The sequence below is a fragment of the Myiozetetes cayanensis genome, unplaced genomic scaffold (genome assembly GCF_022539395.1).
Source record: "Myiozetetes cayanensis isolate MyiCay16 unplaced genomic scaffold, myiCay2020 scf4, whole genome shotgun sequence".
Lineage (NCBI taxonomy): Eukaryota > Metazoa > Chordata > Aves > Passeriformes > Tyrannidae > Myiozetetes > Myiozetetes cayanensis.
In genome coordinates this window covers 324,689-347,162 of record NW_026087631.1, presented here as the reverse complement: position 1 = coordinate 347,162, position 22,474 = coordinate 324,689, and the positions used below count along the sequence as shown (strand labels likewise).

General features: G+C 55.1%; 2 protein-coding genes across 2 annotated transcripts; one reads left to right on the top strand and one right to left on the bottom strand.

Moving 5' to 3' along the window:
- The first annotated feature begins 976 nt into the window (after nt 1–976).
- On the top strand, nt 977–11,594 carry DCAF10 (DDB1 and CUL4 associated factor 10). Its single transcript, XM_050329067.1, has 7 exons — nt 977–1,310; nt 2,184–2,297; nt 3,726–3,923; nt 4,314–4,516; nt 4,639–4,749; nt 5,643–5,788; nt 7,047–11,594. The coding sequence occupies exons 1-7, from the start codon at nt 991–993 to the stop codon at nt 7,413–7,415; spliced, it is 1,461 nt and encodes a 486-aa protein (XP_050185024.1). The 5' UTR covers nt 977–990; the 3' UTR covers nt 7,416–11,594.
- A 297-nt stretch (nt 11,595–11,891) lies between these two features.
- On the bottom strand, nt 11,892–16,054 carry SLC25A51 (solute carrier family 25 member 51). Its single transcript, XM_050329590.1, has 2 exons — nt 15,933–16,054; nt 11,892–14,467 (listed from the first exon to the last, which is right to left on the bottom strand). The coding sequence occupies exon 2, from the start codon at nt 14,425–14,427 to the stop codon at nt 13,570–13,572; it is 858 nt and encodes a 285-aa protein (XP_050185547.1). The 5' UTR covers nt 14,428–14,467; nt 15,933–16,054; the 3' UTR covers nt 11,892–13,569.
- Between the last annotated feature and the right edge of the window lie 6,420 nt (nt 16,055–22,474).

The window sequence follows — 22,474 nt, the reverse complement described above, 5'->3', positions numbered from 1 at the left end:
GGGCAGCGCCCCGGCCGGGCCGAGACTGCCCCGGTGCCGGCTCTCTCGCCGGGCCGGGGCCGGTCCGTGCCGGGGCCCCGCTCGCAGCGGTACCGGGGTTTGTGAGCCGTGCCCCCCGGCCCAGGGGGTTTCCCGTCTGAGCTGTTTTGGTGTTTTCTCGCCGCTGGGAGAACGGGACTGGGCACAAACCACTGCAGAGGCAGCTGCTCAGCACCAACCGCCCGATTCCTGGACCTGAGCAGCAACACCCCCAGGGGACTGTAACCCCCTGGAAAACTGTCCCCCACACCCCATGGCATCACTGTCAGCGTGTGAGCCGGGGGAAGGCAAAGCGGGGGACATCAATAAAAGCTGGCCCAGCCGGGATCAGCGGTCCCAGCTGTGCCCTCCTCGCTGTCGGGGCGGGGGAGGCTGAGGAGCCCTGGACACTGCCCGGCGACAGCTCAGCACTCGTGTGCGATCGGTCTGCCCCAGAGCAGAGGGCTCAGCCCCGTGCAGCGCTCACAGCGCGGCCGCTGCAGCGCAGCTTGGGCTGCGGAGGCACCGCCGACCAGGACTGCAGAGCTGAGCGGCTCGGGGCCGCGGGGAACCCCGGCCGGGGGGGGCCCGCTCGAGGGTCTCGCTCGGGGGTCCCGGTCAAGGATCCCGGTCAGGGGTCCCGGTCAGGGGTCCCGGTCGGGGGTCCCGGTCAGGGGTCCCGTTGGGGGTCCCGGTCAGGTGTCTCGCTCGGGGGTCCCGGTCGGGGGTCCCGGTCGGGGGTCCCGTTGGGGGTCCCGGCCAGAGCGAGCCGGGTCGCGGCTCCGCCCACGGGGGTCCAACTGCGCCTGCGCCGCCCCGGTCCGAGCAGCCGCCGTCACGTGACTGCGCGGGGCGCGGCCTAAAGTGCCGGATGGGCTAAATCTGGGCATGCGCAGGTCCTCCGGCAGGGGGCGGGGCCGCGCAGGCGCAGCCGGCTGTGGCGCCGGCAGGGGGCGGGTCCGCGCTGCCGCCATGAGCGCGGGGCCGGGAGCGGAGCCGGGGCTCGCTGAGCGCTCCGGCCATGGCGGGGGCTCCGGGCCGGGAGCGCCGCTCGACCCGGGCCCCGACCACCCCCGGCACGGCGAGCCCGCGGGCCCGGGGCCCGGCGCGCCCGGCGGGCTGTTCGCCTGGCTGCGCGGGCGCTGCCTGGGCCGCGGCGCCGCCGTGGACCCGGCGCGGGACACGTTCGGCGCCATGACCGGGCTGTACGGCGCCATCCAGCCCGCCGACTCCGTGTCCCTCAGCACCCGCACCCACGGCGCGGTCTTCAACCTCGAGTACTCGCCCGACGGGTAGGTGCGCGCGGCGTGCCCGGGATCCGCGTCCCGGCGTGCCCGGGATGCACATCCCGGCGTGCCCGGGATCCGCGTCCCGGCGTGCCCGGGATCCCCGTCCCGGCGTGCCCGGGATCCCCGTCCCGGCGTGCCCGGGATCCGCGTCCCGGCGTGCCCGGGATCCGCGTCCCGGCGTGCCCGGGATCGCGTCCCGGCGTGCCAGGATCCGCGTCCCGGCGTGCCGGGATCCGCGTCCCGGCGTGCCCGGGATCCGCGTCCCGGCGTGCCGGGATCCGCGTCCCGGCGTGCCCGGGATCCGCGTCCGGCGTGCCGGGATCCGCGTCCCGGCGTGCCCGGGATCCGCGTCCCGGCGTGCCCGGGATCCACGTCCCGGCGTGCCCGGGATCCGCATCCCGGCGTGCCCGGGGCTCTCCCCGGGTCCAGGGGCCGCTCTGGTGACCAGGTGACATTGCTCTCCTAGCAATGTGTTCTGTGTTCTGTGCAGTTTATGTCAGCAGCACACCTGGGCTTTGCTTAAATAACTGGGGCGAGTTCCTGGGGCAGGTGTGATCCCACAGTGATCCCGCCTCTCCCGGGCAGAGCAGGGACCCTCCTTCTCCAGGACAGTCAGCCTCGATCCTTGCTGACGAGTGCCCAGCTCAGGCTGCTGCCGGGGCTCTGCTGGTGCTGCCAAATCTGTGTTTCACAAGGTTTTAGTGGAAAAAACCCCGCTGGATTTGCAGAAGAGCAAACTGATATTCCAAATGAGCGTTTGAGTTGGTGTTCCTGCTGTGTGAGAACACCCAGGGGATATGGGCAGGGGAGCCCACAGCACAAGAGGCACCTCCCAGAGGGCAAACATCCCCCAACTCAGAGGTTCTGCTCCCTTAGGTCGGTGCTGACCGTCGCCTGCGAACAGACCGAGGTCCTGCTCTTTGACCCAATATCCTCAAAGCACATCAAGACTCTCTCTGAGGCCCACGAAGACTGTGTAAACAACATCAGGTAGGTCAGGAGGGGTGTTTAGCCACAGCTCAGTCTTTTGCTTTCAATCCTCTGCTGGCCTCCCAGGACAGAGCAGAAAATAGCAGGAGCCTAGATCCATCCTGCAAAGTTTTTCCTTTAAAATCAGGGTTTCCTTAGCTGTTCTGGGTCTGTGAATAGATTCTGAGGTGTGCCTTCTAATAATATTGCAGCCACGCTTCAATTCTTAAAGCAAAAAAGAAAAACCCCCAAAAAATGAAAACAACAGCCAACGACACAACAACAAAAACTAAACCCAAACAAAAAAATTCAAGGGCAGAACAGTCTGAGCATTTCCCCTCAAAAGAGACAAATATGATATGGGGTGCCATGTTCCTCAGATAAGTCAATGTTTTCACAAGTTAGCTGTCCTTTTTACAAAAAAGACTGAAGTTTTATGTCAGCTGATTGTCTGTCAGGAAAGCTGAAGTAAAATGTGGGTCTGTCTGGCACAGAGGAACTGAACTCTGTTCTGGGCACAGTTACTGCAGCGTTACCTGAAACCTTGTTATGGTTAATGAGCAGGACTCCAGCCAGTGTGGCAGAAATTCCTTGTAATAAACACCAGAACTGCTTATTACACCAGAGTTTGGGATTTTTCCCATGGTAGTTGGTTATTGTTCATTTTTCAGGGTTGTTGCTGCTTTTGTGTGGTGTAGCTCTGAGATAAAGGATGTTTAGTGGGTGTTGAGTGGGTGTCTTGTCCTGTTTTCCTCAGGTCAGGTTTTTTTTCATTGAGTACTTTCGCTGGGCATGAATTCCAAACATAAACCAGCATGCTTTATCCTTCTAAAAGTAAAAGCAGGCCTGGGTTCCAGCGGGAGCAGAGGGTGCCCAGCTTTGTTTGTGTGGTGCCAACTCGGTGGTTTTGCCCGTTGATTTTCTCAGTGAACCAAGTGACTTTTGCGTGTTCTCAAACAAGGTCTTGCCTTCACTCGGTGTGTTTGGAAAGCCTTGCATTTGCTTCAGTAACCTCTAGACTCAGTTTATTCAACTTATTTCCTAGCTGTGCTAATTCCAGCCCCTCCATCCCTGCTGAGCTCAGTGTTGTCTGGAGAGGGAACGGGTGGAGTCACCACTGGGATTCTGTCTGAGCATATATTGCACTGGTGGTTTGGCTCTAGTATGGTTTGTACATGATAATGTACAAAATACCTGAAAACCCCCAAACTAAACCAAACTTCTGCTGTGCCTCCCTGTGTTCACTCATTTGCTACTACAGAGGTGGTGCTGGTTCACATCCTGGCAGTTCTTCTTTTTTGGAGACTTTATTGGTACATATACTGCTGTGTACGTGCTGTGTTTTGGGTTTTTTTGTGTGTGGCTCCTCTGTTTATCTCTGTGCTAGCTTACATTCCTGCCCAGGAGCGTTGGCCTTGAGCAGCTGCAGTGTTTCTCTGCCGTTCCCAGGTTTCTGGATAACCGACTGTTTGCAACGTGCTCCGACGACACGACGATTGCACTCTGGGACTTGAGGAAGCTGAACACCAAAGTTTGCACTCTGCATGGCCACACCAGCTGGGTCAAGAACATCGAGTACGACACCAACACGAGGCTGCTGGTGACGTCGGGCTTCGATGGAAACGTGATCATCTGGGACACCAACAGGTACCCAGATGCGTGCGCTGTGTTTGCGCCGTGGCCTTTCGACAGCACACCAGGACAGGGCTCTTCTGTTCAAGGTGCAGACTCTAGGGGGGCTGGAATACGTTCTGAAACACTGGGAGCAGTTTATACCCCTTGCAAGAGCTTGCATTGTCTCTCTATAGTAGTGATCCAGTGACTAAAAGGACTGAATTTTGGCTGATGTGCCAAAATGCAGTTCCTCCTTTTGGAGAAAGTTCTACCCTTGTGGTCATATGAATCCATGAGTTCTGCCATTTCATTAAAAAGTAGGGTAAAGACAGAAAGAGGTTTTGGGGTGCACAAGGATGCTGGGCACACCTTGGGCAGTCAGGGCTGACCGTGGCCGCCCCCTGTGCTTGTGTCGCTGTCCAGGTGCACAGAGGATGGATGTCCCCACAAGAAGTTCTTTCACACCCGCTTCCTCATGCGAATGAGGCTGACGCCAGACTGTTCCAAAATGCTCATCTCCACCTCCTCTGGTTACCTCCTGATTTTGCATGACCTTGACCTAAACAAGTCCTTAGAGGTTGGCAGCTACCCGATTTTAAGAGCCAGGAGGACCACGTCGAGCTCAGGTGAATGCTCGTGGAGCGCTCTGGGGCAGCCCTGTGTTAGAGGTGTTTTGTGGGGCGCTCTTGGCAGCATCCCAGGCGGGCTGGGCGTACCTGTGGTGCTCACCTGGTGATGCTGTTTGCAGACATAACGTCGTCTGGCTCCTCTGGCCCTCGAGCTGTGGGTTCACCCTGTCACCAGAATGACTCGAGTCCACTTTCTGAGAAACACTTGTCACGGTCTTCCCAGCGAGAAGGTAGGACAAGATCACCAAAAAAGGATAAATTAAAACGAATCATGGACTTTGACTTGTTGTATCAGAAAAGACCAGAGTGTAACAGTGAAAAACTGCATTTTTGTCTCTATGGTTTAAAAAAATGGTGTTGCCGTGACTTTTGTTAAACAGATAAAATATTGCACACCAAAGCCTGGGGTTCTAATCGGGGTTTTTTCTGAGAAATCTGATAACGGCAACAAGATCATTATATTATGTCAGTACATTCTTGTTCTTACCTAGAGGTGCTCCCTATTCCTTGTGGGGGTTTTTTTGAACAAAATTGTGATCGTATGAATGATCTTTAGGGGAGAAAACTAGGATACACTTCCAGAGGGTCAGTGTGAACTTGACAAATGTTTTCTGTGCATCATGGTGAGATGCTGAAACATAGTGATGAAAGGAGGAGGCTTACCTGAATGGTAAGGAGTGATTTACCTGTGGGTGAGGGGAACAAGGGAGACAAGCTGCATGCAGCTGCACAAATGTTGGAAGGAATTTTGAGAGGACATCATACAAGTTTGAGAATCAGTAGTTCCTATAAAAACCCAACTCTTCAGCTTTTGCTGTAGTCTAATGAAGAGTGGAAGTGTGGAAGGTTAACTCTGACGTGGTTCCCAATGTGAAGTGGTTCAATGCAGGTCTTGGCATGCAATTTTCATAAAAAGCTGTTTGAAACGAAGACTGAGCCCACTGTTTTGGCTGCAAGTGTTCCTGTAACTCCTCTGAATTACCCTGTCACAGTGGTGGGGTCTGTCCTGGCACTCGGGTGCAGCTGTCACAGGTGTGACCCCACCTCAGCAGCAGGACTGCTGAGAGCAGTGAAAGTCAGCGTATGGACTTCACTGAGACCCACAGCTGATTCTCCCTTCCAGGTGGATCACCCAGGAATAGCTTGGAGGTGTTGACACCAGAGGTTCCTGGAGAAAGAGATCGTGGGAACTGCATCACGTCGCTGCAGCTGCACCCCAAGGGCTGGGCCACGCTGCTCCGGTGCTCCAGCAACACTGATGACCAGGAGGTACGGCCAGTACCTCGTGTTCCTCCTGAAAATATGTGGGGTTAGACGGATCAGACAAGTGTACTGAAGTTTCCGTGTTTGGGGGTAAATGTTCATGTGAATAGATTAATTAGTTGTGATTACAGATTCTGTCATTTTGTACCAAAATTATGAAATTTTTTTTTAATGGTCTTCCTGCGAGAATCCACTTCAAGCCTTTACTTGAAGTATGAAGTCATAAGATCAGCTACAGCTTAGCTGCAAGCTGCAGCCTTTGGCCCCCTAAATTGACCAGCAATAGACAGTAGTACTTGACCAATAATAAACAAACAGTTTAGTTAGTTGGATTGCTGATGTGAGTTGAGGTTGGTTTGGTTTTGTTTGGGCTGGGCATTTTTTGGTGTCTGTGTCTTTGAGTTTTGTTTTTTTTTTTTTTTTTTTTAAGAAAGCCACTCTTTGTAATTGTAACTCCTTACAGAAGTGTAGAGGACTGAGTGGAAGCTTAGCAAAGCAGTTATAATCGTTAGTGCTGGTTCTGTAGCAACCAAACCGCTACACAGCACAAGATGTTTCCAAAATGCAGATGTTTTATTGGGGCTGTTGGTACTGCTGATTGCCTGAGTTATAACTTCCCATAGTCATAGAGTCTGCCTTACTCAGTCTGGTATTGTTCCTTGTGTGGGTAGTTCAGTGTGATGCACTGGACAGAGCTAGAAACACTCGGTCTTTTGGCCAAAATGGAATCAACGCAATACAAAATTAGTCACTGACCTGATTTTGAGATTATATAATTAAGATCCCTGTCTGTCCTGCAAAAAACAAGTTGGCTGTAGAGCTGTTCTAACATTCCTTCAGAAATTGATTTCTCCCTCATTTCAAGATTCCTTTCCTTTTGAAGTCCAAGGAAATGGACTTCAAAATGGCAATGGTCAGCTCTAAGTTACAGTTAAATGAGTTTGGCTTTGTTGTAGATTTAATTTAAATATTTACTGATTTAGAGCAGGTGCCTGGCCAAAGGATTAGGCTTTGCTCCTTACACATAAAAACTAGATTGAAAAGACTGTCTGTTTAATTAAAAGAGCAGCTTTGATGCTGGACAGCTTTCAGAGTGAGGGAGATGCCGAGGCACTGGTCTGTTCCTGGTGCGCACTGAAGGGTGGGTCAGCAATAGTATCAGTCCCATGAACTACTTGTTACCTGTGTGGGCTGGTGGGAGGGAATGTGTGTTTGCAGTGCTTTACTTCTCTTTCAGTGTCCCTTTCTCTGCCTCTCCCTTTAGTGGACTTGTGTCTATGAATTCCAGGAAGGAGCCCCGGTGCGCCCCGTGTCCCCGCGCTGCTCGCTGCGCCTGACGCACTGCATCGAGGAGGCCAACGTGGGCCGGGGGTACATCAAGGAGCTCTGCTTCAGCCCCGATGGCCGCATGATCTCGTCCCCGCACGGCTTCGGCATCCGCCTGCTGGGCTTCGACGCGCAGTGCCGGGAGCTGGTGGACTGCCTGCCCCGGGAGGCCAGTCCCCTGCGCGAGATCCGCTCCCTGTACTCCCACAACGACGTGGTGCTCACCACCAAGTTCTCCCCCACGCACTGTCAGATCGCCTCGGGGTGCCTTAGTGGACGCGTCTCCCTCTACCAGCCCAAGTTCTAGGCACAGCAGTGGGGCCTGTGCGTGGATGGCTGTGGGCTGTACTTCAGCTCTCTCCGAAATCTCTAACTCCAGATGGGATCTCGGTTACTGTGCTCTTGGAGCACGGCCCTGGAAGGATTTTCCAACCCAGCACTGTGCAGATCTTCCTCCTGCACTTACAAGCCCGTGGCCGTGTCCCAGAGCTGGCAGAGCTCTGCTGTTGCTGGTCCTGTGCCATTGGGTCGCTGTCCTGCTGTGTTTGTACCCTGATACTTGATCATTTCCTTCAGTGCAACTGGAATGAGCTGTTGGAGACAGTGCAGAGGGGGCCCAGGTGCCTCCTGTCTGAGAGGAGCTGGACTCTGCCTCACCTCCGCTTCCTCCTCTGTCACTGAAGCAACTTGGTGGTGGTTTGTAGATAATCACCTGCTTGTCTACATAAGCAACACACTTAGTTACTGACACAAAAAAAAAAAAAGGAAAAGGAAATTTTGCTTTCATTTCTATATGAACTTGGTTGTGGTTGGCTAGAAAAATGAGTCACAGGGTGGCAGGGACCACTGAAGGTCAGCCAGGCCCATCCCCTGTGCAGGCAGGCCCCCTCAAGCCCCTCACTCAGCACTGACCCAGGAAGAACTCCAGTGCTTCATGTAATGGGGCAGCTCTGGCTCCTCCACTCATGGGTTTCTGCTGTGGGGAGTTTTCCACACCATCCCACATCTGAAACACCGTGGCTTTCTGCTGATGTTGGGGTGTTTCCCACCTGGCTGTTTTTCCACACCTTGCCTGCACTCTGGCTGTTGAAGGAATTCATTTGGATGTGTACATAGTATCACCAGATGAGCCTTTCTTCATGTGTGTTATCAGTTTGGAGAGATTAAAACCAAACCTGTCAACAGTGTGATCTGTCTGGATCTCACTAGGCTTTTCGCCAGATGGGGAACACTGTAACATTCATCCTGCTGAAGGGTCTGCAGGGGAAACCTTATGAGGAACGGCAGAGGGCACTTCTTTATTCAGCCTGGAGGGGATTGAGGGAGGGTCTCATTGGGGTCATCAGCATCCTCCCGAGGGGCAGCGGAGGGGCAAGTACTGATCTCTGCTCTCTGTGAGCAATGACAGGATCCAAGGGAAGGGATGGACCTGTGTCAGGGAGATTTAAGTTGAGTATTAGGAAGAGGTTCTTCCCTGAGAGGGTGGTCGGGCATTGGGAGAGTGGTCATGGCCCCAAGGCTGCCAGAGCTCTCAGGGACAGGGTGGGATTGTTGGGGTGTCCTGGACAGGGCCAGGAGTTGGGTTGAGTGGTCCTTTTGGGTCCCTTCCTACTCAATGGATTCTGTGATCACACCCAAAGTACAAATACCAGGTTTCAGCTCCCAAGTTAATAGAGCCAACCTTGTAAATGCATACGTATTTCAGTCCACATCAGTTTATAACATTCTCTTCACTTATGTGTCCCAAGATCAGGTTTTTTTTTAGTATTTCACTGAAGTTTCACTGGCCAGTCACACACTCAGTTCAGAAGGGAACTTTAGAACTTTACCTGAAAGGATTGTCAGCTTTTGGTGTTCAGGTTCACTGTCTGTGGCTCAACAGAGCACACTCATTCAAAGCTGACTCTTACAAAGCCTTTTGCAAAACACATTTGGGGATAAAAACAACATTTCTGGAGGTGAGAAAGCTGGAAGCATAAGCCTGAGGATCCTCCTGTAGCTTTGGATTTGTGCAGGTAACATACCCTGGTGGTGCTGGAGAAATTATTGAACTTAAGGCTCCTCTGCATTATGAGAGAAGAAAGTCCTGAATTTCCTGTTGTGGAGAATTTCTTTGGTAATAGGAAGCCTTCAGTATTTGGTGTTTGGTAATCTGAGGGCAATCATCCCTTTGGCTGGCACCCAGCCTGAGCCTGATCCTGCACCTGAACACGAGGGTCTGGGGTTGTTGGAGCAGCTCAGGGTCAGCTCCCTTGGCTGTGGGTTAATGCCCTGGGAGGAAAGTGTGCAGGAAACCAGGGACAGCTGTGGAATAGAAGATTTTTATGCAAAGAAGGAGCTACAAGGAGTAGCAAGCTGTCTGGGGAAAATCCAGGTCCTGTCCCGGACCACCATGGCTTTTCCCTGGGCAGTTGCTCTCCCACTACCAGGCTGCTTTCTCACCTCACTTGGTGTTTTCTTACACGTCACGGAAGGGACTACAGAGACATTCGAGGGAGTCTCACAGTTCTTACGGACTTGCACTGTGGTTTTTTTGGAGGTGAAGGACCACCCACGGAATAAAAGCATTTTTTTGGGTGAGTCTGTCTGTCTGCTTTCAAGGCTGGTTTTGTTCTTTCCTGTTGGGACTTCCTCGGACTAGTGGATCCCTAGTGACTGTAACGCTATGCCTGTGAATATGCACTGAGTGTTACTTTTTTAATTCTACCTCATGATACGCTGTGTTTTACACCAGTATTGTGCTGAGCATTGGACACTCACCGTTCTGTATGAAGAACTGTTACCCCAAAGTGACACATGTCACCACACCTTGGTAAGACCTGTGGTGGGCTGAGTGGCCCCACCTGGCTCTGGGACTGAGAGCTCACCTGGTGAGGGGATTTGGTCACCTTGATGCTTTTGTAGTGTGTCCAGCAGATGCATAAAACAATGGAATCTGTACATGTATGCTGTAGAAATGTTACTTTGTCCTTCTGATGACATTTGTAATACGTTTGAATTGGACTAAGTAGGTAGTCTTAGACTTCGGTCATTTGATTGATTACTCCGTTTCAACAACACTTGGAAGTTTTCCGTGCAGGGTTTACCACGCTGTGCCTGTGAAGTTCACTGCTCAGTGGTTCACGGCTGGCACGCCTCGCAGACACGTCGTAGTGGGAGGATTTTCAGTTCTCTTACAGTAACATTACTGAAGCAATTAAGTTTTGTGTCCGTGAGCTTTGGGTTATTTCCAAATAGTCAAAAAAACCCCCACAAAACTGTTTATCATAGTTGTGTTTTCCAAGGTTGATTGCTTAACCTTGAGAAGTGTATAAAACTGTGAAGAAGAGTTTCCAAGAGAGATGAAGGACTGTGCTGGCAGCTGGCGAGGGGGTGGCTCACACCAGGGGTGTCTGTAAACTGGTGCTGCAGCACTCGATAAATTTCACAGCGTTTCTCCTGGGGACAGAGCTCTGTCTCGCTGTGCAGTGTGTTGTGTGTTGTTAAATGCTTGGCTTTGTACTCAAGAACGTCTGTAGTGAAAGAATTCCTGGCTGTCGCGCAGAGCTGGTCAGCAGCTGCAGATCTGTGCGGAGGCCACACCCGGCAGTGCCTGAGGAACCAGAGCTGTGCTGGAGCTGATTCTCTGCCACATCCCGTGGCTGTGGCAGCACTGCATTTCCAGGGTCTCCCGGTGGTGAGGGGAGAGGGGGAGAGGCCGTCACCGGGGCCCTGTGGCCACACTCAGGTGTGTGCATGGGGTCATCGGGGCGTGCACAGCCAGGGGCTCCAGTGCAGTGTCAGCCAGGACAGCCCAGGGAGAAATGGGGATAGGAAGGAAAGCACAGCGATACAGACACACACGTTTGTTTGCACTCTTGGAGTCTTGGGGTAAGGACAGTTCAATGCCTACTACCAGATTTAGAATGTAAGCATCAGGGTTTTCTGGGGGCTTGGGGGGAGAGGGGTGGGGCTTGGTTGATTTTTTTGTTTGTTTGTTTGTTTGTGTTGTGGTTTTGATTTGGGTAACACTGATATGGAGAAGGTTCTGACACGGAAGAACATGGGTCTGTTGCTTTAGGACATACATAGAAACTCCAAGAAAACAGAAACTTGCCAAATGGAAGCTTTTAAAAAAACCTACTTTACAAGGTTCTAAAAAGTTGGAGTGAAAGGAAGAAGTCAACGACCCATCCTGTTTTTGTCCTGCAGGAAACAGAAACTTCTCATTTTCTGACCTTAGTCAAAGGTACATTTTCTAAAGCACTAAGTATCCTCAATTAAGTATAAGGTTTTTACTACAAAAATAAATTGTGCATGTAGAATATTTTGAAATACCTGAGATTTCATAGTAAAAACTGTAGCCTTTTAATACCATATATGAAGTATCAGAACTGCTCTGAAAGTATTGTACTTACAGCCGTACAGTAACTTACTATTTGTGGACAGTTTCTCTTGCTTGCATAATAAACACTTAATAATTCACTGAATTAAAATTATTTTATGAGCTGTGTTCTGTAATGCTCACTGGTTCTTGCCTACCCCATAAAACTGAAAGGAAAAAACCTCTTAGTGCTTAGGTGCTGCAGTTCTTGTGTGTCAGAGACCCAGCTCAGTGCTCTTCCATCAAGTTTTTCTGAAAATTACATATGAAAAGTCAAAACTGGACTCAGCCTCAGATCAGGTCTGCACTATTTTGCTGGGGATGAAAGCCATGACTGGCTTTTGGGCTAGTGCCAAACTCTCACCCTCGGCACTTCAACCTCCCTGGCATTACAGAAGTACAGAACATCTTCCACAGAGAAACAGGATGCAGATTTTGTTTTTATTCCATCAAGGAGTGATTACAAAAAAAACCAGTACACTGGTAAAAATCAGATTCCGCCAGTAACAAATATCCAGTAAACATTTTATTTAGATGCAGATAATCACCACTGGGATACAGAAACTCGTGTTTGTGCCGACTGTGAAGCTCAGGGCTGTATTTATGATTGCAACACACTGATTAGGATCAATATTGGAAGACAGTTTAGCAAATGGAAAACTAATTTAGAAAAGCAATAGCCCCTCCAAAACTTATGAAAAGACCAAAATCAGACCACTTTGTGAAAGCTTTGCTGCTCCCCATCATCCAAAGTCTTTTGGTTTACATATATATATAAACATATAGTTTAATAACAGGAAGTCTCCCAGGAGAATCAAATGCTTTTTGTTGAGACCCTCACCTGGCTCAGGGTCATGCTTACTTTTCTGTCCTTGTCTCTAAGGTCTGAAGTCTTTTGTCTCTCAACTCTCACGTCTGTTAGACATGCAGTTTTCCTATTTCTGTCAGTCTTTTTAAATACTTGCCCAGAGAAGTCCTGAAACACATCTCCAAAAACTCCACTTTCCCACCTCCCTGCTTCCAAGGTCGTCTTTGGCTTCCATCTCTGCTACACCTACAGACCTCCAACTGAAGCAGGTAATCCAGGAACCTCACCTTGTCTATGCCACTGCGTCTGACAGAACTTTCATCAGCACACATCAAGCAGGCAGAACCCCGAGTTTTGGGTAAAAAAATCATGTGATCCATAATTCCACAGCAGGAGCTGAGAAAAGACAAGACACCACAGTGCAAAGAGCGGTGTGTGAAGTGCTTGAGCAGCTGCAGGAGCCTGAGTGTTCCGTGAGTGTTACAGACAGGGACATCTTCTCTCTGGCCCCATAGCTGTAGGCAACAAAAAAAGCAGCAATGCAAAAAAAAAAAAAACAAAACAACACCACCTAAAGAAACCTCCCAAACCATAAGATTAAGCAGAACAAACTCCGTGCTGTTTTAACAAGGAAGGACACTTTAAAGCTTTAGTGAGTTTGCTGTTTCATTCCTTCTACTTTTCCCTTTTCCCAGGAAGGCACACGTACACACACACACACACACAGATCCGGCTCGGGCTGAGGTCACACGGTCAGTGCCACGGCTGGAGGACACGGCCACTGCTGCAGCAGTCCGAGGTGCAGCTGGGAGCTCTGCACCTCAGTCATCCCCATCTGCTGTGTCCTTTGAGCTTGACACAACGAGGACCCAAAGGGTCTGAAAAAGCAGTTCCAGAATCGAGACTTGGAAGTTGATCAGGCAATGGAATCAGATTTCTTCAGCCTCTCCTTGATTCTTGTGTTCTAAATGCGGGCAGTGGAGCACATCCCATCACAGAGAGTTAAGGAATTTTGGGAGTGATACTGAATAACAGACTGGTACAAGTATTTTTGATGTTTGTTTTTAAACCTTGTATTTGTCTAGGAGCTCCATTATGGGTAAACTCACCTGCCAGCAAAGGAATACTTTAAAAAGTTCATCAGAATTGCACCGAGGTTTAAATTCATCACCATTCACCCCATAAATACGGAAGGCCAGGAGGAATTACCTGTCACACGCACAGGCCCTGCTCCCTGGGTGTGTGCCCAGACGCACCGCGAGTGCCAACGCCCCACAGGCAGGACGGGGGTCACAGCAGCTTCAGCAGGAACTCGTAGGTGGCGTTGATGATCCCCCAGGACAGCACAGAGCGGTGGTAGTTCAGGTGGGCTCCTCTGAAGAGACGCATCAGTTTCCTGTCGCGCTCCAGCCAGATCTTCACGAGCACTTTGGAGAAGGACTGAAACTCCCCGCCAATCTGAGCCTGCATGCGAGTCTTTACCACATTCACTGGGAAGAACAGGAAGCCCAGCATGGCGCCCAGCAGCCCCCCACAGATGAAGTCGTTGACCAGGTGGGTGCTGTGCGAGGTCGCCTCAGGCAGACACTGCTTGATGGGCCCGCGCAGGCCGAAGAACAGCACGTTACTGGGCCCGTTCCGGAGCAGAATAGGCACCAGCCCCCGGTAGTACTCCCTCATTCCGTAGGCTTTTAGCACCTTGAAGGCCTGGTAAGTGTTTGTGAACTTGTCGTGGTGTTTGTAGTCCTGCAGCAGCGTCTGGACGCGCTCGAAGGGCGTGAGCACGGCCTCAGTGGTGCCGGCGAGCGCGGCGGCCAAGCTGCGCGTCACCAGCTCGGGGGCACGTGCATGGCTCAGCAGCAGCGCCGAGAAGTCCTCGTAGAGGCCGAACATGAGCGCCAGGGTGGTGGTTTTCTGCAGCAGCGGGGGCAGGATGCCGCGGTACAGCGTGCGCAGCCCGTCGCGGCGCAGCTGGCGCACGGCGTCCTGCGTGCGCAGCCCGTACAGCTGCTGCCGGAACAGCACCTTCTGGATGGGGAAGGTCACCGCGATGTTGGTGAAGGCCGCGCAGTACCCGCACACGTAGTGCTTGCCCGGCGCCGCCGCCTCCCCGCTCACGTCCTCGGGCTCAGCGCCTCCCGCTCCCATCGTCCCGGCGCTCCTGGGCGGCGTCCTCAGAGCCTGCTCCCTGCGCCAGAGACAACCACGTGAGCCGGGCTGAGCGGCCTGCAGCCTCTGCCACAGCCGGGCACCACTCACACAGCCCCTCAGCGAAAGGCCCGCCGAGCTGGACGGGGAAAATCAACAAACGCCCCGTCTGGTGGATGCTGCACTGCTTTCTGTTCAAGCCTCAGAGACAGCAAAAGGCAGCAGTTCTGCCCTCCTGGGCACTTCCCAGTTAAAACCCAAATCAGGAAGGAAATTGAGATGCGAACTCATGGAGTGCTACTCTACATCCAGCTTACAAACCAGATTTCCCTTGGATTCCCCTGGAATTGGGCACTGTCACAGCGAAAGGTTGACCCTCACACTAACAAAACACCAAAATTAAATCCAACACGTGCAGCAGCATCACAAAAACTGATCCTTCCACTCTGCCTCTCCCTGCAGCAGAACACAGCAAGTAAATCACAACCTGTTGTGGTTTATCCCAGCCAGGAGCTGAGCACCTCCAGCCACTCCCTGTGTCCTGGCCACAGCCAGCAGACAGGGGCCACACAGGTGGGATTCCCGTGACACTGAGGTGAAATTCCCTGGCAGTCCCAGCTCCTTGCCCTCCAGCCTCCTCTGCATCCACCCCCACGCTCTGCTGAGGAGTCTCAGAGCTCGAGCGGGGCTGGACCCGGGTCCCGAAGGACACGTGGAAGGGGCAGCTCCCCCAGACAACCCGGGGGAGGATGGCAGGGATCGGGACTTACGGAACCCTGTTTGTTGGCAGAAGGGGACTTTTTATTTAAGAGTTATGAAATTCAGTTTCTGCCTGAATCCCACCCTCCATCACAGCTCAGCCTGAGGGAGGTCACTGAACTGGAAGTGGTCTGAGAGCCGCAGATCCTCCCCAGCGCCGGCAGCATGAGACTCCTAGGATCTGAAGAGGGTGTGGGGACAGCAGCCCCGCCTGATGCGAGGAGGTGCTGAATGGAGGGAGGGCAGAGGAGGAGAAGGAAAGGAGGGAGGGAGGAAAGGAAAGGAGCTGGGAGGGGGGAGAAGCGAGGAGGGGGAGCGAAAGGGAGCGGGGGCGGGCGAGAGAAAGAAGACAGAAAAGAAAGCAGGGAGGGGAAAAAAGGGAAACCCGTTTTCAGCCGCGCCCTCTCCCTGTGGTGTGCCCGCCGTCCTTGTGCCCCGGGGAAGGCCGAGTCGGGAGGTGCTCCCGCCAGGCCCGGCCCCACTCTCGGCCGCGGCTCCCGCGCAGCCCGCCCGCTGCCGCACGGCGGGGACAGGGGCGGGGAGGCCGGAACCGCGGCCGCTCCCCGGGCACTCCGCTCTGCCCGCGGAGCCCACACGGCACATCCCGCGCTTCCCGGCGGCACCCCGGCCCCCGCACTGCGGCCCAAGGTCAGGCCCGCGGCCGCGGCCCGGCCGGGCCCTCGGAATCGCGCCTTTCCGCCCCCGGTGCGCTGCGGCTATGGCCGGGGCGGGCGAGCGGGACGCACCTGCTGGTGGTGGTGCCATGGCGGGGGAGCGGGGTCGGGAGCGGGGTCGGGGTCGGGATCGGGATCGGGATCGGGATCCGCGCCCGGAGCGCCCGGCCCGGCGCGGCACCGCGCCGCTCTCTGACGTCACCGCGCAGTCGAGTGACGTCACCGCGCCGCCGTGGGGCGGGCAGAACGCGAGTCCCTCAGGCCACGCCTCCGACTCAGTCCCAGCCAATCGCGTGAGGTCACCCTGGGCCACGCCCAGTGTGGGCGGGGCCGGGAGCGGGAACGGGAACGGGAGCAGGAGTGGGGCTGGGAACGGGAACGGGAGCGGGGCTGTGACGGGAGCGGGAGCGGGGCTGGGAACGGGTCCGTGGCAGGAGCTTTGAAGCAGCCCCGGGAGGCTCGGTGTCCCCCCGGGCTCTTCCCAGGCTGTCCCGGTGCCCGAGCCGGGGTGCCTGGCCCGCTCGCCGGTGGCACCGCTGGGGCGGCGGCTCTGCCCTCGGCTCCGTGGGCGAGGGGCTACGGGGGGATATTCGTCCCTCCTGTGCTCGGAGGTCCCGTGTCCCCGTGGCCCATGGCCCTGCTCGTCCGTGCGCAGTCCGAGGGCTCGGGGTTAAGCCCCAGAGCTGTGACCACCCCGAGTGGGCAGAGAGCCCCGAACAGCCTGAGAGGCCCTGATGGGCTGTGAGCGCGGGGAGTGACGGCACAGGGGCCAGGGCCCGTGGGTCTGCCCGGGGTGTGCGGCCCGGGCTGGTCCCTGCTCAGCTCTGCCCTTCACGGGGATGTTCGTGGGGTCTCGTGTCCCCGTCACTGAGGGGTCCCTGCCTGGCCAAGCCTTGCCTGCCCTGGGCTGGTTCATCTGCCACTGCTGCTGAGATAATACAGTCCTAAGCAGAGCCAGGGGAGGGTCAGGTTGGACGTCAGGAGGAATTTCTTCCTGGAAAGGGTGCTCAGGCACTGGAAGGGGCTGCCCAGGGAGGTTTGGAGTGCCCAGGCCTGGCAGTGTCTGAGGAAGGACTGGATGTGGCACTCAGTGCTCTGGGCTGGGGAACAAGGTGGGGATGGGGCATGGGGTGGACTTGATGGGCTGGGAGGGCTTTTCCAACCTCAGTGGTTCTGTAACAGTGTCCTGCCTTCTGCAGGTGCCAGTGGTGCTGTGGCAGCTCATTCTGTGCCTCCTTTGCCACTGCAGTGTGTTCTGCAGGGCCTGGCATTGTCCTCAGCCTGGACAGGACACACTCGTGGCAGCTGGAGCACAGACACCCCAGCAGGCCTGGAGGGAGGCCTGGCCAGCACTGCCTGCCCTCCAAACCCTGGACCAAGGACACCGAACCCCACAATATCCCCCCAAAACCCTCTAGGACCCCCCATAACCACTTCAACCAAACCATCCCAGGATTTCACAGACCTCCCTTAGGGACCCCCAAACTCTCCCTAAACCCACCCAAATCCCTCAAATCCTCCAAACCCCCCTTTATAGTCCCCTCTAGAGACCCCAAACCCCCCAGTATCCCCCACAGGACCCCTCAAACCTAAAACCCCTAAACCCCCATAGGATTTCCCCAAACCCCCTTAATCCCCCAGACTCTCCCAGGACACCCCCAAGTTCCCTTTTATCGCCTCCAACCCCTTACCAGGAGCAACCCAGACCCCTCCAGGCACCCCAGTGCCCTCGCACCTCCCTTAGCCCCGAACCCCGCCCAGCCTCCTCCCTCACCCGACCCCTCCCCTTCGCCAGGCCCCGCCCTCCTCACACACCCGACCCCTCCCCTTCCCTAGGCCCCGCCCTTCTCACACACCCCCGCCCCTCCCCTTTGCCAGACCCCGCCCCTTTCCGGCCCCGCCTTCCTCACACACCCGACCCCGCCCCTTCTCCAAGCCCCGCCTCTTCACCAGACCCCGCCTTCCGTCTGGCCCCGCCCCCTCGCAGCCCCGGCCCCCCCGGGTTGTTCCTGAGCCCCGCCCCGTTCCCCAAGCCCCGCCCCTTCCAGGACCTCCCCGACCTCCCCCTTTCAGGAAGCCCCGCCCCTTCATCAGTCACCTCCTGCAAGCCCCGCCCCTCTGCTCTGTTAGCGCCCCCTACCGAGCGGGCTCCGGCACTGCTGCTGCAGTATTTTGGGGTCCTCATGGGGATTTTGGAGGCGGTTTGGGGTGTTTGGGAGTGTTTCGGGCGGGGTGGATGTTCTTGCCTGGACCGTGCGTGGGAAGACGCCCCCGCAGCGATGTCCGGGCGGTGCCGCCCCCGTGGTGCCCGGTCCTGGCCGGTGCCAGGGCAGGGATGGGTGGGGGCACGGATTGGGCTGGGGACACGCTGAACCTTTTCCCTTTGCAGCATCTCGCCCTGCCCTCGCCCGCAGCCCTCGGCTCTGTGCCTGTGCCGGACAGGGGCGGGTGGCGAGGCCTGGGGGGCGGCGCTGCCCGAGTCCCCGGTGCTTGGGACGGCTCGGGGGCTCCGTTCCGTCCGCCTGCACGGGGCGGGACAGTCCCCCGGCCCGACCAGCGCAGCCCTGGGTCTGAGCACGTTTTTCCGTGTGTCACTGAAACACTGCAGAGACAAGTTCTGGGTTCGGGAGGAAGGGGAGGGTTTTACTGGCCAGCTTTGAGTGGGAGATTGCTCAGGTAGGAGTTACCAGGTAGAGTAGGGAGCAGACATATATATCAGTAGGAATTATTATGGGCCATGAGTTGTGGGCTCGGGACAAAGTGGAGTCCTGGCAGAGCTGGAGGTCCTTGCACGGCCCAGGACCGTCTAGTGCAGGGTCTGCTGTGTGGGATCCACAGGGGTCTCACCTGGAGCACCCTCCCCGAGGGAGACACTGTCACATCCTGCTGGGCTCCACGTTTGTCTGAGACACCGAGTGACACTCGCCTGGAACAGGCAAATACAAGTGTAATTTAATTACCTTCTGCTCCGTGCTGCTCGCCCAAGTGGGCTTTCCAAAGGCAATTTGTAATTGTTTCTTAGCACTTGTAAGATGTGGATTTAAGGCATGATTTTGTTTGTCTGGAAAATATTGAAGACTTCGACTGTGTAAATATTTGACTGCTTCCTCAGGGGGAGCCAGGCTGTGATGCCATTGACTCCTGCTCGGCAGCCACGGAGGTCGTGGGTGCACGGGGCTTGCAGAGGGAAGAGCTGCTCCCTTTGGGCACGTCCTCCAGCCACAGGTGCTGCCCCTGCTAACTGCAGGTCACCATGCTGACAGATGACACTCACCACTGCAAGGCCTCAGGGGTGTTCCTGCCCCTGTCCTGGGCTGGACAACATCCACTCCAACTGTTGGACACCTGCATGGAGCTGACCCCTTGCCCTTCTGTGTACCCCTCCTGTTCCCATTCCATCCCAGCGGGATCCAGCTCCTGGCTAGAACACCCACCTGTCCCTCACCTTCGTCCTTCAGGCCGTTCCTCAGGCTGTTGCTGAGAGATCAGACCACAGCTCACCCTGAGGGCCACGTGGTGCTGCCCAAAGGCACAGGCACTGTCCTGCTACGATGGTGCCCACCTTAAAATCACTGTGCATGGAGGGAAGGGGAGATGGGGCAGGGTATGTTCCCATCAAATAACCCTCCTCCCTCCATGAGTGGCCTCCTGTGAGCCTGGGAGCAGATCCTTCACCGCACTGTACTGTGTGACTGCACGGGCCTTGCGCTGTGTGCCCGGGGAGCTGCTGGGGGGTCTCACCCTGTGCTCAGCCTCAGGCAGGGAGCTGCAGCTGCTCTCCAGCAGCAGCACTTTCCCCACAGATCAGCTGTACCAAACCAAACCTGTGGCGCAGCAGGACACACAGCAGCCTTTGCTCAGGTGTTGTCATCGCGGGCAAGGGGAAAGGTGTCACCAGAAGAGGTGTCACCCCTGTCCATCAGACCTGTGGGAATAAAGATGTTGGCATTTATATTCTGCACAATGGAAACCCGTGTGGTGGGTTGTGTGGGTTGGGGCTGGGCCCAGGGGGGCCGTGTGGCATCCATGGGGACAGCAGCCCCAATGTTGGCTGTGGTGGGCAGGGCGTTATCACCAAGAGGGACATTGGCAACCACAGGTGTGGCCTCCTGATGCTGCCACCATTGCCATGATGGTCGGTCCTGCAGAGCTCAGGCACCTTTCTGTGTCTCACGGAATCAGAATTGGTGTGGTCTGAGTGAGGAGGGACCTCGGAGATCACCTAATTCCAACATAGTGGAAGGTGTCCCTACCTATGGTAGAGGGCTGGCATGAGGTGGCCTTTAAGGTCCCTTCTGAGCCAAACCATTCTGCGATTCTACAAATGTCTTCTGCTCATAGTATCCCATCTACAGCTTATTTTGCTGGGGACCAAGAACAGGATCCAGTCCTTTTTGGACTACAGGATTGCTCTCATGGATGAAGCCAAAGGCTTCATGCAGGAAAACCTCATTTTCCAAGGGATATTTGAGAAATCCACCTTGCAACCATTATCAAATGCAGAGGATTGTGTTGTCCAAAACAATCAGCTTCTCACCTTCAGGAACAGGTGAGGCCCTGGCCACCACAGCTGTGAGCTGGAGCCACCACTGTGCTCCTCTGTTTGGCACTGGAGGGCTCTGCTCTGTCCTCTGCCCTGCATCATGTACCTGCTGACCCACAGTATAAACCCTGTGTGCTAAGCAAACCCACACAGGTGAGGGGCTGGGTTAGTTCCTGCAGCCCAGAGAGGGTATTCATAGTGTCTGAGTGCAGGGTCAGGTGCCCTGGGACCTGGCCAGTTCATTCCAGGTTGCTGAGACACCACCACCCAGGGCAGTTTTGGGTGTCAGGTTTTGCTCCCCTTACGGGGGCTGGGTGCACAGTGGATTGTTCTGTTTGGTTAGAAACTTCACCTTGACTCCTCTCTGGCTCTCAAATCTGTGTACAGGGGGTGGGAGAAGACTCTGTGAGATTGGTGCTGCTGGAAGGATGTCAGGATGTGTGGTCATGATGCACCCACCTGGTCCTCCTGGAGCAGGAAAGTCAGGTGTACTAGCTGGGGAGCACTCTGAGCACCTCAGTCCCATGGTTCCTCAATCAGGATTCCAAACCTGGCTCCCTTTAAGCGGTTCCTGCATGGTCCCAGCATTGATTTTCCTTCTGAAGGCTGGAACTTGCATTCCCTTAGAGGTGTTGGCTGTGAAATCAAAGAAAGTAGTGTTTTTCAGCAAAGCAGGATGTTCAGGAGTCTCAATTCTTCAATCATGTCTGTCCCACCTGGGTTTTGGAACAGTCATAGTGTGGTGAGAGCTGCATGCCTGCCCTGCTCTGCCCTGTTCCTCCTTGGAGGCTGAGCTCCCAGGAGTGTTTCCATGGCTGCTTCAGCTCCCCCACCCAGCCCCCATCACAGATGTGTCCGGGGGGCTCTCCTTTCCCACAGGTGACACTTGGCATGCTGACCATCCCCCAGCATGGCCTTACTCTCACTGGGGGGCCTGGGCGGGCTCCAGCAGCACCAGCAGGGTAGATGGTGCTGCCACAGCCCCCGGAGCATCTTCTGCACCATTCTCTGACGAGGATGGGCATTCTCACCGTCCTCTCTGTTGTTTCTTCAGAGCCACATGGGGAAGCTCTGATAGCTCAGGGATGTGGACCCTTTTCAGACCAACTTCAGTGGCACCTCAATAAATAAGAAGTGGTTTGGAAAACAGCTGTTAATGTCTCCCTCTTTCCCCCCGAAGCAGCTGCTGGGGTAATTTACATGCGAGCAGGTCCTTAGAGGAAACACACTCCAGGCAGGACCTGCTGGGCCCCAGCCTGAGCTCTGGACAAATCCCCCATCCTGGGCCATGATTTACCTGGGGATCACTTGCTTTGGAGCTGCTTTGTCGGTGACTACCTTTGTGCAGAAAGGGCCAGGGATGGACAGCATGTCCTGTTTGGGTCTCTCCAGCAGCTGGCCAGCAATGCCCCTGTGGCAGTGGCCAGCAGGAGTCTGGAGAACAGAGGGGATCCTCCTGCTCTGCTCAGCACTGCTGAGGCCATACCTGGGGTGCCATATCCACCTCTGGGCTCCCCTGTTCCAGAGACATGGGCACACTGCTGAGTTCAGCGAGGGTGCAGCAGGGACTGGAGCATCACTCCTGCACAGAACAGCAGGTGGAAATGGGATGGCTCATCCTGGAGCAGGGAAGACTCAGGGGCACTTTATCCACATCTATAAACATCTGAGGGGGAGGTGCCAAATGCCACAGCCACACAGAAATTACAGGAGGTGCTCTCTGAACGTTGGGAAACACCACTTCACTGTGAGTTCCTGTGACCAGAGACACTCCAGTCACCTGGACATGGTCCTGAGCACCTGGCTTTGGGTGGCCCTGCTTGACGGGACAGGCAGACTGGACAAAAGGACACTCCAGAGGTCCCTTCCAACCTCAACCATTCCTATTGATTACCTGGAACCTGCAATTCCCGCAGCAGTAATTAACCTCTCTCCAGGACACAGAGGAGTTTGTGTCACTGGCAATGACAAGATGGGTTGTTAAAGTGCATGTGATACCCTTAAATCCCAAGAGGATATACCAAATACTGTCTGAAGCAAAGCCACCTCAAAGAGGATTGATCCTGACATT

Bases quoted from the DNA above. Each gene is read 5' to 3' on its own strand.
- DCAF10 (XM_050329067.1), top strand. From the start codon at position 991: ATGAGCGCGGGGCCGGGAGCGGAGCCGGGGCTCGCTGAGCGCTCCGGC. The intron at 1,311-2,183 runs GTAGGTGCGCGC...CTGCTCCCTTAG, and splicing joins CTCGAGTACTCGCCCGACGG to GTCGGTGCTGACCGTCGCCT. The intron at 4,517-4,638 runs GTGAATGCTCGT...TGCTGTTTGCAG, and splicing joins GAGGACCACGTCGAGCTCAG to ACATAACGTCGTCTGGCTCC.
- SLC25A51 (XM_050329590.1), bottom strand. From the start codon at position 14,427: ATGGGAGCGGGAGGCGCTGAGCCCGAGGACGTGAGCGGGGAGGCGGCG.